General features: G+C 44.2%; 2 protein-coding genes across 3 annotated transcripts; both read left to right on the top strand.

Annotated features, from left to right (window-relative positions):
* Positions 1-3,939: 3,939 nt before the first annotated feature.
* On the top strand, positions 3,940-8,729 carry LOC130603511 (soluble scavenger receptor cysteine-rich domain-containing protein SSC5D-like). Its single transcript, XM_057417334.1, has 3 exons — positions 3,940-4,085; positions 6,365-6,676; positions 8,044-8,729. The coding sequence occupies exons 1-3, from the start codon at positions 4,019-4,021 to the stop codon at positions 8,727-8,729; spliced, it is 1,065 nt and encodes a 354-aa protein (XP_057273317.1). The 5' UTR covers positions 3,940-4,018.
* Positions 8,730-10,584: 1,855 nt separating this feature from the next.
* LOC130603495 (deleted in malignant brain tumors 1 protein-like) lies at positions 10,585-17,163 on the top strand. 2 transcript variants are annotated; one of them, XM_057417308.1, is made up of 7 exons: positions 10,585-10,938; positions 12,588-12,738; positions 13,184-13,395; positions 13,639-13,811; positions 14,301-14,689; positions 15,423-15,694; positions 16,343-17,163. In XM_057417308.1, the coding sequence occupies exons 1-7, from the start codon at positions 10,869-10,871 to the stop codon at positions 16,492-16,494; spliced, it is 1,419 nt and encodes a 472-aa protein (XP_057273291.1). In that variant the 5' UTR covers positions 10,585-10,868; the 3' UTR covers positions 16,495-17,163. The 2 variants fall into 2 exon arrangements, with proteins under 2 accessions (XP_057273291.1, XP_057273292.1); XM_057417309.1 differs by lacking the exon at positions 10,585-10,938 and adding an exon at positions 11,027-11,163.
* Positions 17,164-19,306: the final 2,143 nt, after the last annotated feature.

Below are 19,306 nucleotides of genomic sequence, written 5' to 3'. Positions count from 1 at the left end.
GGTGCCGCTGCTTCAGGCTCCATCCCCTGTGAGTCAGCTGCTGGCGTCAGCGGAGCTGCCGGCTCCTGGGCAGGTCCCATCGAGGACTCGAGGCTCCCTTGGTGGCTCTTGTCGCTCTGAGCTGAGGCTTCTGGATGCTGCTCTCGCCCCTGCTCCGGTGTTGAATGCGTCCTCTCTCGAGCTACTCACCTCAGCAATTGACCCTATAACTCTAAGTGACTCAGTCTACTTAAAACTTACTATTTAAAGCTAAATAACTAATAGCTCTCAACATCTGAACTCCCAGCTAAGTTATTGTCAGGAAGAATGTGGCTTCTGACAAAGTGACTTTGCCAAGTAATGATTTCTGCTCTGGTTCTTATGCATTCCTACACCTGTAACGAGGGGGAGAGAAAGAATGTACGTAAGCTGCCATAAGGAAGCGTGGCCTCTCCTATCCCCATGTGAAAACAAAATGAAGAAAAAATAATAAAGGAAGACTCTGTTTGGGAGCAGGTACTTAATACAGGTGGAAAGGTCATTGGTATTTGACTGAGAAATGCTCTACTTTAGCCTTTCCTGTTTACTAGCCAGCTATGAAAGAGGGAAGTTCGTTGGTAAGAGGATAATGTCCTATGTGTGAGGTGAGCCAGGGACAAAGTGGTGACGTGTAAGGAAGGTGGGCTGTACTCCAGCGTGACATCCTGACCTGACGAGGAGGATGAGGGCAGCTCTGATGGGAATCAGCTTTACAGCCTGTATCATTTCTTACCTCAAGCTGCCTTCTGGTGATTCCACGCAGGCCTCTCACTGCCTCTCCATGCTGTGGAGAAGGGACCATACAAGGAGGGGCTGGCATTGCCCACAGACAGCGGAAGTTAATTTTTAATACACATGAGGAGCAAGGCTTGAGGAAGGTCCTCCACTCCTCTCTACCTACAGCCACCTCTGAAGGGCAGAGCTATCCAGGAGGTTGACCTGCCTTTTATCTAGTCCTGTTGCGTGGACCAGAGATTGTCGAGGCTTGGAGAAATCCAACAACCTGCTCAGCACAGAGAAGACTTTCTTGGACATGAGTTTTCTTGCCTTTCTAGAAGAGGACCTTCCCCTCTGCTCTTCCCAGGCCTACTGTTTTCTCTCCTGCCCCTCTTTCTGCTGTTGTCTTGCTGCTGTGGTGTTGTTACCCCAACATGTTCCAGAGCACAGTTTCATGGCACTTTTTCTACTTCTCCTAGTCTATTAATATTACCGTGACAATTAGAAAAGCAGAAAGATCCTAGACCTAGGTTGTTGGTGTCTTCAGCCTGCAATGTGGTTGTGCTGTTCAGAGCTGAATCTTCCCACACTAGGTCTGTGCTACAGCTCCCAGATGGAGATATATCAAGATTGTATCAGAATGCAAGGTAGAAGTACCGAGTTGTTTCCATGTTAAATGTTGCTTTAGAAAACACTGATAAAGTAGTTGGTGTCTCAGACTCATCCTTCTTATTTTCGGCCGCCTTCCTTGATCCACACATATTATAGAAATGCAGGATTCAATAGAATTGGATTTGATGAAGAGTAAAGGGTCATGTTCTAAAGTACATGTGCCTGGTGAATGATCTCTGTGCTGAGATCCTTCCTATTCAAGAAATGCTTCCCTGTTACTGTAGTGAGGTGTTGGTACAGGGTGCCCAGAGAAGCTGTGGCTGCCCCATCCCTGGCAGTGTTCAAGGTCAGGTTGGATGTGGCTTGGAGCAAGCTGCTCTAGTGGAAGGTGTCCATGCCCAGGGCAGGGGTTGGAACTGGATGAGCTTTAAGGTCCCTTCAACAAAAACAAGTCTGGGATTCTATGATTCTATGAAATCTACCAGTAAATGCAGTGGATTTTGACTCTTAGCAGTAGACAGTTCTGATCCACCTGTATCCTCACCACTAAATACATGCTAGCTGATTTGCAATGACATGCTTCACATGACATAGGCAGCAATGCCCAAGAGGCCATCAAGGAATTTGATAAATTAGAATAAGCTGCCTCATTGCATCACAATGTGTGTATTCAGACTATCATTATTTTGTGTAGAAGTCTGTGGACACCCTTATTCCATTGTAAGTACTTTCTTGCGGTCACAGGTGAAAGCTGATTAATCTTTGTCTTTTCAATGGTTTTCATTTGGACCTCACAAAAGCCAGTACCTCTGCAGAAGTCTCCTAATAGTCAGCAGAAGAGAAAGTGTTCTTGAAGCTTGGTGGAGCTTCTTTCATAGAACAATGCGCCGAGAAACACTTCAAGCTGCCAGAAATCCTAGAGAACAAAACTGTGTTACTGCAAGAGATTTACCAGGTCAATGGGAAGGATGAAAACATGCTGCATGGTATTAACATTAATTAAATAATACAAATTAATTAGAACAAAACATTTATCTATTTGTACTGTGCAGAGATTGTCTTGTAACCAAGATCGCTAGAACGATCTGGATGTTTGAAGTTTGTAGTGAAGAATTAATCAGTGTTGTTCATTTACCCGCACAGTTTGACATGAGTTTTTTCACTTGATTTGCCTAGGAATCACTTTCATGTTCCCCTTCCTCCCCACCCTTTTCAGTTATGACAAGAGTTTGGAGAGGAATTGCCACTGACTGCAGTGTTTGATTGGTCAAATATGCTGGACTTTCTTTGCTTCTTGCCAAGATGTCAAAATCAGAAGAATATGAATACAGAATACCAGGTGTGTACATTTCCTCATTCATGTGCAAATGTGGTTGTTTGCATAAAAAAAAAACATATTTGCCCTTCTCAATGTTCATTTTCAAGGCTTCCAACGTTATCTTTGGCCTTTTATCCTTTGCACTTCCTTCTTCCATTCCAAAACGCTGGCCTTTGTGGAAAGACCTTCTAGGTGATGTTCTTTAGTCTTCATCCTTGATGACTGCCCCTGCAGGGCAATAAGTCTGTACATGGCAACAATTGTGCCACCAGTTTTAACTCCCGATAATGCCATTCAAGACATGAGGGCTGTAGAAGCAGGAATCAGGTGAAGAACAACATTCTGGCTCTTCAGTGTTAGGATGATCATCAGCTTTTTCTTGTTAAGTAATTAATACACAGAAACAGAGGAAAGTAACCACACTGGCAAGAGAATGATGAAGTGAGTTAGGCATTGTTTCATGTTGTGGAAAAGCTTTGGATTCATTCTTCAAAGAATGATACAGCTTGAATTGTCACTATACAAGGAATATATTAAGAGAGAATCTTATTAGAAATCTGAACCTTCCCCACACATACACTTTAAAATGGCTTAAAGGAAATTCTGGATTAAAGTTAAGTTTCAACCTATGTAATTTACTTACCTATGCATAAAATCCACTGATCTTTCTGCACATTTGCACAAAAAGTTATCATCTGAGCCTGATTCTCTTTAACCTTTCTTCAATCTAACAGTCCATCAGTAAACACAGTTTTGACTTGAACTTAAAAGTGCCAAAAATCAATCGGTTCATATTGGCACCAGTGTTGACTTCAACTACAAGGTTCTTCAGGGACTCCCCAGTCTTACTTGAACAGTGTCACCAGTCTTATTTCATTTAAAGTATGCCAAAGCTTTAAGGCATTCATGGCTCCCCAGGGAGATTTGCCACATTAATAGGCACCAGGTTAGGAAATCTATTTATTACTTTGCTTGATGAAGCCTGTTTAAGTTTCAAGATACCACTCCCTTCCCCACACCTTCCAAGGAATCTCTCTATAAAAGAAAAAAACCTGAGACTTATCAGCCAGAATTGAAAGGTATCTTTGGATAGGAGCTCATTTTCTTTGTGCAATGAGATGATTGTGAAACCTATGGTAGCAGTGGAAAATGTTACTCTTGAGATATAATCTTTCTCCAAAACCCAGGAAGTTACAAAATCTTAAACAACAAATCAAACGTGTTGTTTTTAGATGATAGGACTGTGGTTGCTTTATTGTTCTACTGTAGAAAAAGAAACCTAAAGAGCCCCACCCCCTCAGAAATAGAAACTATATATTCTGACTGTCCTTTCTGTCAACAGCAATTGATGAGATGGGTACCACTACAATTTTGACATGGCTACTCTTGCTAGGTCCAGCAGTTTTGGAGGCCAAATCAGGTAAAGCACTTAAACTTGCTCCAGGGTGCATAAAAAGATCTAAAACTGCTTGGGGTCCTCTCTGGTGGTTTCACAGATAAGAATTACATTCATGCTGGCATCAGTATGGGCAAAAGATGGAAAGAAAAATTGGATGAAAGAGATAGATAGCACAGTTTTGTTTTACTAAAATTATGAGCTAATCCTCACAGTGAGTGATAAGAATGATTTAAACCATTTAGTGGAGTTAATTTTGCTGCCACAGGGTCATGTTTGTCTTGGTGCCTTGCAACATTGCAAGAACTGTGTCTGTGAGTGTCTTATGATCGGGTCACTCCTCCAGTTCCAGAAATCTGACCTAAGAGTTATGGAAGAATTCATTCCTTTATTTTAATTGTATATTTATTCCACAGTGTATGCATGCATACATATGTTATATACTTAATATTGCTTGTATTATTTGATTATTCTTGATATTATGTATAATTTAATGAAAGACAATGAGCAGTTAGTTTTCATAATCCAGTTCTAGATAAATAAGGGGCATCTGAAGATAATGAAAGACATGAAATGTTTTTAGTTCAACTGTTTTATGGTCATTGACTTTTGACTAGTCTGATTAGTTTCTACCTCCTAGGCCACTTAGGTGACTTTGAGTTAAATAGATCAATGCATAGCCTAGAATAATTGCAGATGGTTTTTCTAGTTATTTAAGCATCATTATGATAATTTATAATGCCATCATCCACTTTAACCAGTTTTCTTTGTCTGTGCTCTGCTTGCCTGGTGATAAGCCATCTCTCTCTGGTTGCTCCAGCTCTTATCTCTGTTCTTGGCTAATTCCCCAGCCCCTGCCTCTGTCTCCTGGATCAGAGTAAGTGTTGTATTTGTATAATCACAGCCTTTTGCCTTTCTGACACCTCTAAAGTGTGAGGCAGGATGCAACCCATCTAATTACAGCTCTCACAGTGATGACAGACCCTGAGTGAAAGCAAATAGAACTTTCAGATCAGCTTTTATTTCCTAATCCCATTCTGACTTTTTGCCAGCTTTGTGGTTTCTCTCCTCAAAAATCCTACGAGTGAGGTTCAACAATGTGCATGTCCAAGTAGATATCTGAAGAAACAAATCAGATGTAAGTCAAGGGGCACTTTTGCAGCTTTTCCCTTCCAGCTGCCAGTTAAATGCACACAAACAGAGACAAATCTGGTTTGGACTCAGTCTTGACTGTTCTTCTAGCCCAACAACAATGAATTAGATGCAGTGAAGAAATTCTGGGGCTGTTAACTTCTCAGATTTGTTTTGCTTTGGGTGACTTACTCAGTGTTTAATAACAAGATAAATATGTATCTGGCAAAGTATAACAAGTGCAGCATGCATGGTTTGATTTCCGAAGTGTAGATACTGCAAATCTTAAGTTACAACATTTATTTGCTCACTTACACTTGGTAGTAAAGTCTCTAATAAATTCTCTCAACAAAAATGAACCTCTCAAATGAGGATTCTCATACTGTTCACTGCAGAATGCCTAAACAAGCTAACGCAGTCTAGAAAGCAGATGGGCTTTACCTGAATGAATGCAGTGATCAGAGTATTCATGATACATAGGTCATTAGCTATTTCTTTATTGTTATTGGCATATAAGAAATAAAGCCACTGGATTCCTATTGAAATTTTTATAATCCTATTGAGACCATTGTCCATTCTGTCAAACACTTCAGGGAATAAAAGAAATACATAAACATGAAATGTGTTCTTAAAGCATGCCATTTTCTTCCTATTAACAAAGTGGAAAAAAAATAATCGTGCTATTTTCTTAATACAGATTTACTTAGATTTCATTCAGATACTGAAATTCATTTTCTCTCCTTTGCTTTCCTATTATGCTTTTCTTACTTAAGAATTTCCTTTCTTGCTGAAATAGTTTGTGCTTAGCCTGCTGTCTAACTTTTCTGAGAAATCTCACATAAAATATATGTAGCTGATTTTGAGATCTGGAAGAGAGAAAGAACAAAGGTCTGTATCACCTCTGTCCTTACAGGCATTTAATATTGGGCTAGGCAAGCACCTACTAAGAGCAACGAGGCAAAAGGACAAAATAGATTATAGAATCCCAGCCTGGTTTGTGTTGGAAGGAGCCTTAAAGCTCATCCAGTTCCAACCCTATGCTGCGGGGAGGGACACCTTCCACTAGAGCAGCTTGCTCCAAGCCCCTGTGTCCAATCTGGCCTTCATCTTAACTGACTTCTTAATGTCACTTCCAGTTTATTTGTCTGTGTCCGTTTCCCTCTTTCCCACAGTGACCCGTGTCCGGCTGGTGAACGGAAGGCACAGATGTGAAGGTCGCATTGAGGTCTATTACAGAAGACAGTGGGGGACAGTTTGTGACGATTTCTGGGACCTTTCTGATGGCCAGGTTGTGTGCAGGCAGCTGGGATGCGGCGAGGTCATTGCGGCTCCAGGCAGTGCTTACTTTGGGCAAGGCTCAGGTGATATCCTCCTGGACAATGTGCAGTGCAAAGGAGATGAGGCCTCCTTGTTTCTCTGTAAACATCTCGGATGGAAGGTACACAACTGTGCCCACTATGAAGATGCTGGTGTTGTCTGTTCAGGTGCTGTCATGTTTTTCTTTTCTGAATACTTTTGCTATAAATTGCACTCAATATACATGTATGGGCATGCAGGTATGGAGGCATTCTCCTTCTGAGATAACATTTGTTCAAGACATATGGTGGAAAGCTATACCAGATATACCAGATACATGTCTAATCTTTCTTTCTACTTTATTTTGAAGAGCTTTCTGTCTGTGCAAAGGCACACTCCCTAGGAAATCTCTCAGGAAGCAGAGCCTGGTCTTCCAACAGCCCTGTCTTTTCGCTCCATTGACCCTGCAGAGCCATTGTGGACCATACTTTTCTCACTACAGTAGTTTACAAACTGTGCTTGCTCACTGCGTGCACAGCAATTAAAAACCCGTGGATCAGATTTGCATTGCTATGTGCAGAACTTTAATTCTGTCATGGCATAAAATCACCCAGCAGTGACAAAGAGAGCAAGGAAACATGTTAAAATTAGAGGCAAAGCTGTATCTTCTAGAGAAGAGAAGGCTGCGTGGAGACCTCAGAGCAGCCTTCCAGTATCTGAAGGGAGGCTATAGGGATGCTGGGGAGGGACTCTTCATTAGGGACTGTAGTGACAGGACAAGGGGTAACGGGTTCAAACTTAAACAGGGGAAGTTTAGATTGGATATAAGGAAGAAGTTCTTTACTGTAAGGGTGGTGAGGCACTGGAATGGGTTGCCCAGGGAAGTTGTGAACACTCCATCAGTGGAGTTCTTCAAGGCTAGGTTGGACAGAGCCTTGGGTGAGATGGTTTAGTGTGAGGTGTCCCTGCCCATGGCAGGGGGGTTGGAACTAGAGGTCTTAAGGTCCTTTCCAACCCTAACGACTCTATGATTCTATGATGGTGATGGGTTCAAGTCCTGCTGGTGCCAGCAACCCTACAGCTCCTGTCTCTGTAGCAGGAGCCTGAAGGGGACAGCCTCCAACCATGCCTGAGCCATCGTGTCCTGTGGTGGGAGCAGATGCTGCATCAGTACCTTTCGCTGCAGTCACCATCTAGAAATACCACTTTTAAGAAAAATTTTCAATTGGCTGTTACCCACTTCTATTGCCTCCACTGACCCCAGCCAAGATGGAGTATGCAATCATAGAATCACAGAATGGTTTGGGTTGGAAGGGACCTTAAGATCACCCAGTTCCAACCCCCTGCCACAGTCAGGAACACCTTCCACTAGAGCAGGTTGCTCCAAGCCCCGTCCAGCCTGGCCCTGAACACTGCCAGGGATGGAGCATTCACACAGAGTAATTTGTCTTGATTTCACTTCATCCTTAAGGAACTGAGCTTGTAGCTAACACACAGATGTACACATTGCACAAGCATGGTCCTCATATGCATGGTGGTTCTTCTGTATTCACAGGAAGGATCACTATGGTGCCGACGACCTCCACAGTGCCAAGAAACTCAACACTGCAGACAGTACCCATAACGGAGGACACAGACACCATAGAACCAATGACCTTTCTAACAGATCTGCCCTCTCTACCAGATGTGGTCACCATAGTACCATCGACCTCTGCAGCTGAGACAATGTTCTTAGAGGAGACAGCCATCACAGAACCAATGTCCTCCCCAGCAGAAACAACCACCGCAGAACCAACGACCACCATAGCAGACAGGTTCACCACAACGGAGACAACGTCCCTAGAAGAGACAACCACCACACAACTAATGTTCTCCCCAGCAGGGAAGACCTCCCCAACTACCTCAGCACCACTCTCCACTGCAGGAGAGGAGATAACCACTGCAGAGACATTCTCCTCGCTGGAGACAATCACAGGAATACCACTGTCTGCCACAGTGGGGACAATGTCCCTAGAGGAGATAACTACTGCAGAACCAATGACCTCCTTAGCAACAACATCCTCCTCAGCAACAATGACCACCACAGCACTACTGACCTACCCAGTGGACACAACCACAGGAGTGCAAACAACCTCCATAGAGGACACATCCTCCATAGCAGAGGCTGCCACCACAGTCCCAGTGAATACCACAGCACAGGAGAGCACAGCAGGTAACCCTCTCCCTCACCGGTCTCCTTAGTGCCTCTGATTTCTCTGATCTGATTGCACGGGAGGGAGTCTCCCATCTCTGAGCAAACTTCATTCTTGCCACCCAAGTCCACAATGAGGATGGAAGCAGAGCATGGAGAAGAGCTGGTAAACTGGGGGGGGGTAAGGCAAGAGGCCAGGTCCTCTGTAACCATTGCTGGTGAAGTAAACTATTTGGGAAGGGATTTTCTCTCACTGCAATGGGGGGATTATGTCAGGGGATCATTCTGACTTAGCCCCTTCAGTTCCAGCACAGGGAGTACCATAGCTATTGCCTAGACATACTCTGGGATTTGCAATGTGAGTGGAAAAGAGAAAGATGCTGACTCAAATGTTTTGTAATGCAAGTTAGACCTCAGCCGCCATATGGTTCCTGTCCAAGGAGCAAGTAGTTGTGTGAAACACAGAAGTCATGATGGTCATTTCAATTGAATGAAAGACATGGTATGAAGTACCATAGGACAGGAGCTCCTTGAAGGCAGGCTACTTCAGGGTGCATGACATGAACTGACGGTGCTTAGAGCCTTCTTCATTGACACCAAATTGTTCTTTGCACCCACAGCTCCAGCTGCCAGCACAGAGAGACCACATTCAACAGGTAACTCATACCCACCACACGCACCCCTGGCCTTGCACCATGCATTCAGGCTCCCTGCTGCAGGAGCCCATGTGGGGACAGCAGGGTGGGGGCTCATTCACTCACTACCTCTTCTTCCTTGCAGCAGTACCTACAGCCCCTCCTACCCAAGTACCGTACACAACAGGTAATGAGTGCTCACTGAGCTTATCCCCTTATCCCCAGCCTTGCAGGGGCACAGGAGGAGAGGAGGGGGAAACTGCTGGCCAGAGCCTGCCCAGTGCAGGGCTGCTGCTCCCCTCTCCACGGTGCATGACGGCTACCCCCTAGGGGATGGGCCACACTGAACGTGTACAAATGGGTTTTCTACCCATGCCTCAAGCAACCCTGTCCCCACGCAGCTCCCACAGGCCCGCAGATGTCCCTCTGCAGGGAGAATCTGCCTCCTGCACACACACAGTATCACCGTATCACAGTATGTTAGAGATTGGAAGGGACCTCGAAAGATCATCTAGTCCAATCCCCCTGCCGGAGCAGGAACACCTAGATAATGTTACACAGGAATGCGTCCAGGCGGGTTTTGAATGTCTCCAGGGAAGGAGACTCCACAACCTCCCTGGGCAGCCTGTTCCAGTGTTCCGTCACCCTCACTGAGAAGAAGTTTCTTCTCAAGTTTAAGTGGAACCTCTTGTGTTCCAGTTTGTACCCATCACCCCTTGTCCTATCATTGTTTGCCACTGAGTACAGCCTGGCTCCATCCTCGTGACACCCCCCCTTTATATATTTATAGACACTGATAAGGTCACCCCTCAGTCTCCTCTTCTCCAAACTATAGAGACCCAGCTCCCTCAGTCTTTCCTCATAAGGGAGATGCTCCACTCCCTTAATCATCTTCGTTGCCCTGCACTGGACTCTCTCCAGCAGCTCCCTGTCCTTCTTGAACTGAGGGGCCCAGAACTGGACACAATACTCCAGATGGGGTCTCACCAGGGCAGAGTAGAGGGGAAGGAGGACCTCTCTCGACCTACTAACCACCTCCCTTCTAATACACCCCAGGATGCCATTGGCCTTCTTAGCCACAAGGGCACAGTGTTGGCTCATGGTCATGCTGTCGTCCACTAGGACCCCCAGGTCCCTCTCCCCTACACTGCTCTCTAACACCGGGGTCTTTGCTCCGTCACTGCCCTCCCCTGCTCCCTTCGGTCTGCACCACCCTATCCTGTGGTCCCTGCACCCACACCAGCCGGGGAGGTGGGTGCTGCGTGTGCGGGGCCGGCAGGACCCTGAGGCGGTGCCTTGTGCCGTGTCGCAGGGCCCATCCTGCGCCTGTCGGGCGGGAGGCACGGCTGCGAGGGCCGCGTGGAGCTGTTCGACGGCAGCAGCTGGGGCACGGTGTGCGACGACCTGTGGGACCTGCGGGCTGCCCGGGTGGTGTGCGCGCAGCTGGGCTGCGGGGAACCCGTGGCCGCCCCGGGGAGCGCCCGCTTCGGGGCCGGCTCCGGCCGCATCTTCCTGGACGACGTGCAGTGCCGCGGGGACGAGCCCTCGCTCCGGATGTGCCGGCACAACGGCTGGGGCATGCACAACTGCCGGCACGTGGAGGACGCTGGTGTCGTCTGTGCAGGTCTGTGGGCGGCAAAGGCACTGGGGCTAGCATGCAGCTCATGGTCCTCTGTGCCCAGTCTTCTATGGTGTCCCCATCCTCTCCTCACCCCAATCTCTGTCATGGTACCCTGTGCCCTAAGGTGGGGCCACATCTGTGCTCTAGCACCTTTCCTCTGAGCTTCACATCTCACCTGTGCCTCTTCTATACCCACAGCTGCTGTAGCCACCCCGACATCTACATCAGGTAATGCTCTTTGCCTTTTCTCTCCTTTTATTTCTGGGCTGCCTACCTTTTGGTTTTTTTGTTTTTGGGGTTTTTTTTTGTTGTTGTTGTTGTTTGTTTGTTTGTTTTAATTGATTTTTCTTTTTCTATGGAAAAATCCCTTTAAATTTGCATGATAATCCTTAGGCAGGCTGTGTTATCCCCTTGCATTTTAGTGATGCTTATTTTTCTGCTATGATGGTTGGCTGTAGGCAAGCCATTTCTTCACTGGGCTCTTCAGCTAGGTCAAAGCTTAAGGATATGTGGTCTAAATCTCTCACATGCATTATTATTGGTAGGGTGGTGTTCAACTATCACAATGTGTAACTTTTGGCTATTCTGCTTGCCCCAGCTGTCATGGTCATCAGCCTATTTTTGCCTTGACCATCCACAACAGGGAAAGTGTGAACGCCCCATCCCTGGCAGTGTTCAAGGCCAGGTTGGACAGAGCCTTGGCTGACATGGTTTAGTGTGAGGTGTCCCTGCCCATGGCAGGGGGGTTGGAACTGGATGATCTTAAGGTCCTTTCCAGCCCTGACTATTATATGACTCTATGATTCTATGATTCACAGTAGAAGACAACACAAAAGTGAAAGTGCCTGAGAGCCCACCCAGTCTGATCAGGAGAAAGGGCAGTACCTAAGCACAGCTGATCCTCCCAGGCTTGGAATAGCCTGAATATTCCAAAATCCTGAGGCAGGGAGGAGTGTGCTGTGCAGGAATATAAAATGGGGGTTGTTTTTGCCTTTATGTGTCACATCTTGTAGGAATTACATTCATAGCATGTGCTCACTTTCTATCAGGAAACTTTTAGGATTATCAGTGCATTTAACATAAGAATTGTATGTCATTCATCTGGCAAGACCATGAAAACTTTTTGCAGCTATACTTATAATGGAAATAAGATATATTTAAGACTTGGCCCAGCAGCCTGGAATGCTTATTTCAGTCTGTGATGATAAAATTAGAGTTTCCTAGAAGACTTGCAACTTATTGATTCTCTGAAGTCCTTAGGACTTGGGGAATTAGGGAAATAAAGAGAAGCAGGAAGGTAACTGAGGGGATTCTGTTTGTTGAGGAAGGTACTTCCATGTTGAGTGTCATGGTGCCTTCCTGAATTAGACCTCAACTGCAGAAAGGAGAGACGAGAGCAGAAAGCTCCAAGGTGTTTCAAACCCCAGCTTGCAGAGAGTGGTCTGACACCATGGATGTGACAGGGAATCCCAAATCCAACATGAAAGTAAATCTAAAGGGGGAAAAACATTTGTCTTGATTGAGTCTTACAGAGTATCAGCTGCAGTTAGCAGGAGACCTGCTCTTCAGCAGCTGTGGATGGAACACATACACCTCAAGTACAACTTTGCAGAGGTTACTGTAAGTGAATTCTCTTCCATTTCTTTCTGCAGCACCTTATTTTTGTGGTGGCTCAATCTCAAATTCCTCTGGGATGCTGCAGACTCCCTTCTACCCTGGAAGTTATCCAAACAACGCTGACTGCGTGTGGGAAATACAAGTAGAGAACAATTTCCGTGTTGTGCTCACATTTAGAGATATTGCGTAAGTAAAACATTGATTCCCTGAGCAAATGACAAAGTCAAAATATACGTGAGAGGTTTGGAACCTAGCTGAAACAGGAAACCTTCCAAATTTTAAAGATTCTTTCAAAAACATCCAGCAGTTGAAAGGCTCCATCTCTGGCACTGTCCAAGGCGATGTTGGACTTTGAGCAACGTGGTCTAGAGTGAGGCATCCCTGCCCATGCCAGGGGGTTGGAACTAGATGATCTTAAAGTCCTTTCCAACCCAAGCTACTCTATGACTGTGATGTTATGACCAGAAGAAAATCTCGATTAGTGTAGTATTTTCTGCTCACAATTTTCTGCTACATCTACATACAAAATGAACAAACCCTCAGCCGTAAAAACCTCAAGTGCTGATTTTATAACGTGTTAACTCTGAGTTTCTGAAACACTTTTGACAAGGTGCTGACATTTGTTTGCCAGGATGCAAAGCGGCAGATGCCAGTATGACTACATTGAAGTCTACGACGGGCCTCTACATTCCTCCCCGCTTCTTGGGAGACTTTGCTCTGGTTCCTTTCCCACATACACATCCTCTTCAAACATGATGACCGTTCACTTTCACAGCGATTCTAGAGACACCTTCAGGGGGTTTCAGGCTCACTACTCCTCCATTCCAGCAGTTCACAACTCTAGTAAGTTGCTGGTTGGTGTTTCTTAACATACCAGCCTGATTATTGCTTTTGTTTGCAAAATAAAGATTTGTGTGTATTTAAAGATGTTAGGGAAATTACATGATGTGTGTGAATATGATGGGCTGGTATGTGAACTGCCTCCCTTCTAAATGAAGAAATAAACAACATTTGGTTCAATTACAACATTTAATCATTAACAAATTCATAAAGTCACTAATATATGGTTTCTGCTTCTTCTACCAGCCCTTCAGTGCTTGCCAGACTACATGCATGCAGTGGTTAGCACAGACTACCTCCGGTCTCAGGGCTACTCAGCGGAGATGGTCACTCTGAATGATAATCGTTGTAGACCAACAATCACATCACGTGAGGTTATATTCAACATTCCCTACAACGACTGTGGGACGACACGGGAGGTATGTGTTATCCTGAATTGCAGAACCCCGTACTGAAGAGAGTCATGAAGGGCCCTTGTGGTCTACAGTACAAAGTGAACCAATGAGATGCAGAGGTTTTTAGTGCTTTAGGGAATCCCCATGCTTAGTAGAAATGGAGGAAAGCATGAGAAGGAGTTATATGAACCCTCCCTGATTTAAAGCAGATGTAGTCTTATAAGTGCCACGCAGGTTTGGGATAATTGCACTGCATGATTGATATTTGGTACAGATGTTGAATGAGCTGGTTCTGCCTTGGAGTTAATAGAAGTTTTCCCCACTAATTTCTGTTCAATAGCTTACTTCAGCAAGTTTGTTTAGAATGTGTGAGCAGCAAAGTCCAGTATCAACTTCTTGGTTTCAAGAGTTTAAGAGAAATCTGCATTTTCAAACTTCGTCTTACTCTACCAAAGCTTAGAACAGGTAACATGACAAAAATGCATTCCTCATTTTAAATTGCATGTTAAACAGGAGAACAACGATACCATCAACTATTCCAACACCATCAAAGTTACTTCTTCTGGGTACATAATCAGGAGGAAAAAGAATATTAACTTACACATCAGTTGCAAAATGCTACAGAAAACATGGATGCAAATAACGTATGTTGCTGAGGACACTGTAGATATGAATGAAAATCAGTTTGGAAGATACACCATAAACATCACTTTCTATGACTCCTCATCATTCCTGCGGCAAGTGCACGACTCTCCATACTACATTGACTTGAACCAAAATTTGTACCTTCAAGCTTATCTTCACAGCTCTGATCCAAATCTGATCCTGTTTGTGGACACATGTGTGGCATCACCTGATCCTCATGATTTTAACAGACTGGCCTATGATATAATCAGGAATGGGTAAGAGCTTTCTCAAGCTGTTAGAAGCATAGCTACAATACTCTTTCTGCATTTATTTAGAAGACTAGAGCCAATCTGAATTGATATTGACCTCACTATCCATAGACTGTTAAGAGGGTTTTTTGAGCTTTTATTCTTACAGTGTGAACCTGGAAATGAGACATTACATTAAGACTTTACTAGCACTTCATTTCCCTTACTTCATCCTTGTCCTATATGCAAAATCCAAAGTAGTGGGAGGTAGATGAGATGAGATAGTGAAAACTGTCAGCAGGAATCTATCATCCTAGGCATTAAATATGTTACTAAAATCAGGTCAAGCATTAGAATAATTTTTTATGACTCATATAGCACAGACATTAGTAAAAGTCTGTTCTTCCCTCTTCAACACTTAGAATCATAGAATAGTTTGTGTTGGAAGGGACCTTAAAGCTCATCCAGTTCCAACCCCCCTGCCTTGGGCAGGGACACCTCCCACTAGAGCAGGCTGCTCTAAGCCCCATCCAACCTGGCCTAAATAGAATATTCTTCTCTTGGAAAGAAAGAGTTGCCAGTGCTCTGGCTTCTTCAAAGGACTTAAGTCTCTATTTTCGAAGTCTGTACAACACTATAAAAGTTGAATCTTTGTCCCATTGTTTTCTTAGCACCTGGCTATGATATAATTTTGTTTTAACCTATAGCATTTTTGCAGGAATATACATAAAGCCTAATTCTCTTTTTCCTTTCTTTCTAGATGTGCTAGAGATTCTTCCTATGCCACGTACTACTCCCCCTACAGCCACTTTGCTCGGTTCAAGTTTAATGCCTTTGAGTTCATCAGCCGGCATTCAGTAGTCTACCTGCGGTGTGAGCTGGTGGTGTGCAGGCTTCGGGACTATTCCTCCCGCTGCTACCGGGGCTGTGTTAGCAGGGCCAAGAGAGATGCAAGTTCTGCTGAGGAAAGAGTGAATGTGGTTGTCGGGCCACTTCAGCTTCAAGGAGGGGGTGCTAAGAGTAGGAATATTGGTAAAGTCAAATAACTTCCTCTTCTTTTACTCTAAGCCTATTTGGGACTTCAAGAAAAGCCCTAGCTTTTCTTACATCTGCCACTGAAATCTGATTTTGCCAACTTTACCATAAAAAAAAAGGGATCTTTTTGGCTGAGCCAAATGTCTACAAATCTCTTCTTTCACACATTGTAAGCCCCCTGTTTTGCCCTGCATGTATAAAAGTATAACTGCTTTGGCTGTCCCAAAGGAGAGGCAGCGTGTGCCCCGTTTTCATAGAATCACAGAATGGTTAGTGTTGGAAGGGACTTTAACCATTCTATGCTTCTGTGAAATAGGATGCTATGAAAGTGCCATGAAATTTTTGGTGCTATAACTCCATTCAACTAATTAGCTCCAGTCTGCTGGAGCCAATGAACTAATGGCTAATATGATTCCCAGCTCAGCCTTTTTGAGAAACATTTAATTCCCTTAGTTGTCTTCCTCTTGTCAAGTTTGCTTAGTTATGTTGTCATCCCTGTTAATGTAAAGCATGTTTGAATAGTTTAAAGCAGTGATGTTAGCCTAATTCCGGCTCTGTTCTGGGAACCATCCTTTTTAATGCAGCAGCTCTCTCTGTCCTGATCTTTAATAAACTGAGATCTACCCCCTCTGCCTTCACTCTCAGGGCTGGACTCCTCTCTGCCTCCTCCCCAAGCTGATAACCCCCTCACGCCAGCCGTTGCTGCTGTCGCTGTCCTCGCAGTTGTCGTCTTTGTTCTTGCTGGGTTTCTTGCAAGACCTGCACTGAAGAAACTGCTTTCACATGGGACAATGTGAGCTCAAAGGTCAGCATCATCCACTCGGTGACTGCAAGGCAAATGTCACATATCATCAGCTGCCAAAATGCTTCACTGACCACAGTCACATTTGTACCATTTGTAAGAAGCTGTGATATCTTTATCAACAATAAATCCTATCCTGTTATAGTGCTTTAGAATAACTTTGTAATCCTAACACTTCTTAAACGATTAAGAAATCATTTCAACATTCATGTCACGAGTTGTTTGGTACGATCATCTTACCATTTTTGTCCTCTTTAGTTCCCTTTTTACGTTCTTCTGAGACCATGTACCTAATGCCTAGAGATTTCATGAGCTGGAGAGACAATATGAATGGATATCAATAAGTATTTCGAGGTTTAGTATAGAGTAAAAGAAATAGGTCATGCCTGGAAAGGAAATGTAAAAATTGTTCTTATCATGGCATCTAGAGTTGTGGCTATACAATAATTATTTTGAGCATTGCTCTTGATGCTAAATTTCTCAATGGAAAAGTAACAGGTCTGTGCTTATTTGTAAAATGCAGAGATTTCCAAGCTGAAGTAATCTGTTACATGAGCAGCGTAATTTCAAATCAAAGGAAGGAATGTTTACAAAGCAATAATTGTATTTTGTCTTTCGAATGAATGTGGCTGTGATTAAAATACAGATGGATGTTTTACTCTTTTGAAGAGTGTGGTCTGTTGGATTAAAAATACGCTGAGCAGTGGACTGAGGCCCTGCTTCTGAAATACTGCATAGGGAATTCCTAAATATCTTAGTGTAGGCTTCCAAAGGAATGAGATAATCCTTTTTCTTTCTGTACGTGCAAATTTACAGAAGATATCTGACCTAGGAGGACTTCCAACTCAGAAACGCCCTCTCTTTTGGTTTCTATTGTTTTCTCCTGTGTGTCACTCACAAAAGCAAAATGATCCACATAAGGACCTGTCAATCTGCATTTCCTCCACCCCTGTGTTCCCTTCAAAGCAGATGGCTGACTGAGTCCCTGAGCATCCTCACCCATCCCAGCAGGTCCCTCATCCAGTGCTGTTCCCACTGCATCACCAAAGCTGAGGACTTCAGAAACATGACAGGAGCTTCCCTACATGCCTGTGAGGACTAATCGTCCTTTACAACCAGTGTATTTCTCTGTGTTATTGGAGAAGAAGCTTTTCCTCCAGTATTGGGCTTTCTGCCCATCAGTTGCATTTTGAAACACTTCTGTGTACTGCTGTGAAGAGGTGTGAGGTACCTCTGATTTGTATGAGTGTTGGGCACACCTCTGTGTGTGTGGCTATAACAAGGCATTTTAATGGAGCTAAACTGTAAAGGATGAGTAGAAAATCAAATAAGACCTAGCAGCAAAGATAAAGCTACCATCCAAACCTAACAGGGAAGATTTTGAAAGACTCCTTGGTTCCTCATTGATGGTAGATGTACTGGCAAAGCTGAGAAACAATAGAGAACAGGAATCATCCTGTCCTGAGAGGTCTCGAAGAAGTTCCCCAACCATTTTGGTGTAACTACCATTGCTCTTTTCTCTCCTGTTATCTCCTTGACACACCTTCTGCTCCTGAGATCCCTGCTATAGCCCCAGTCTTCTTCTCCCTCCACACTTCAGCATTCGTGTCCATGAACATCGCAGCCTGTTTCCTACAGAGCTACTAGGTCTCTGCTGCTGCCTCCATCCTCTGTACCAGCCACCCTTGTGCCTCCTCCTGCTCAACCATGGGCACTGCTGCTCAAAAGCACATCAGCTGGAGCTTCCCTCTGCACCCTCAGCCCAAAATCTTCCCAACAGATATTTTCCTAACCTGCCTATGCAATCTCTTATGCTTGACATGACCCAGGAGTGAAATTAGCATCGCTGTTGAAAAGGCTTTTCACAAGTTCTGTTCGCAGTTTTCACTGTTGCTGGCAGATCCCATTAGCTCTTGCACTGTCCCTCCTAGCCACAGGGAGGAATTTCCTCCCCTTTCTCTTTAGATGCATTTTACCTAGCTGAAGATTGATGTTTTTTTTTTTCTTTAAGTTTTCACTTCTCTAGACCAACTAAAACCAAACTCGAAAGATTCTGAGCTGTTAAAGGTCTTTTGTTTGCAATATTTAAGGCTGAATCACACCATCTGATCTAAAGGCTTGTCAAATCAACTGGAAGCCTTCCCACACTGGCATACATCCTAAACCAGGCAAAACCCTAAATCTCATCCAAGAGGTCGAATCTCAGCGAGGAGACATTTCAGCTCTTACCAACATGTTATTTAAATGTTAAAAGACATTTCTTATCTGTATTCCAGATGAAAGAGTTTTATTCGATTTTTAATACTTATTTACTTTTACTTATTTAGTTTCTTCTTTTTCCCATGGTTATATGCTTGATGAGGGGTTTGGCTTCTCAGGACTTACCCAGCCTTTCAGACTGTGTTGTGCACATTCATAAATCAGGCTGAAATATGCTGGAAATGCAAACAGCCAAATTCCACAGAAACATTGACCATTGATGCATGAAAACATGAAAAGCAAGGTCTGGGATTTTTGCCTTTCAAGTCCTAGTTGAAAATACAGAGAATTAAAGCCAAAAATGTAAACTAAAATTGTTTATTTGGCCCTCTGGTTTGGTTTCTTTTTCTTTATTCATTTTGTGTGCATCAGTGTTATGCCAATCCCATAGTGAAGCCTGGTGCCTGCAAATACAAGATGTCAAGAACCAGGAGCACACGGAGGCCACTGCCTTTGCTCTTTTTAAATGAGCTTTTTGGAGGCCCCAGTAAGGCTTGTTGTTGTCACCTCTCCACCCTCAGAGGAGACACACCAACCATCACTTGGGA

This window comes from Pezoporus wallicus, unplaced genomic scaffold (assembly GCF_028554395.1).
Source record: "Pezoporus wallicus isolate ANWC-B61680 ecotype Strahan unplaced genomic scaffold, APGP_CSIRO_Pwel_v1 contig_8188, whole genome shotgun sequence".
Classification (NCBI taxonomy): domain Eukaryota; kingdom Metazoa; phylum Chordata; class Aves; order Psittaciformes; family Psittacidae; genus Pezoporus; species Pezoporus wallicus.
This window is presented reverse-complemented; position numbering and strand designations above follow the sequence as displayed.

Coding starts and splice junctions, on each gene's coding strand:
- LOC130603511 (XM_057417334.1), top strand. CDS start 4,019: ATGGGTACCACTACAATTTTGACATGGCTACTCTTGCTAGGTCCAGCA. Junction 4,086..6,364: donor AGTTTTGGAGGCCAAATCAG/GTAAAGCACTTA, acceptor TCTTTCCCACAG/TGACCCGTGTCCGGCTGGTG. Junction 6,677..8,043: donor TGCTGGTGTTGTCTGTTCAG/GTGCTGTCATGT, acceptor CTGTATTCACAG/GAAGGATCACTATGGTGCCG.
- LOC130603495 (XM_057417308.1), top strand. CDS start 10,869: ATGTGCCGGCACAACGGCTGGGGCATGCACAACTGCCGGCACGTGGAG. Junction 12,739..13,183: donor CTCACATTTAGAGATATTGC/GTAAGTAAAACA, acceptor TTTGTTTGCCAG/GATGCAAAGCGGCAGATGCC. Junction 13,396..13,638: donor TCCAGCAGTTCACAACTCTA/GTAAGTTGCTGG, acceptor TTCTTCTACCAG/CCCTTCAGTGCTTGCCAGAC.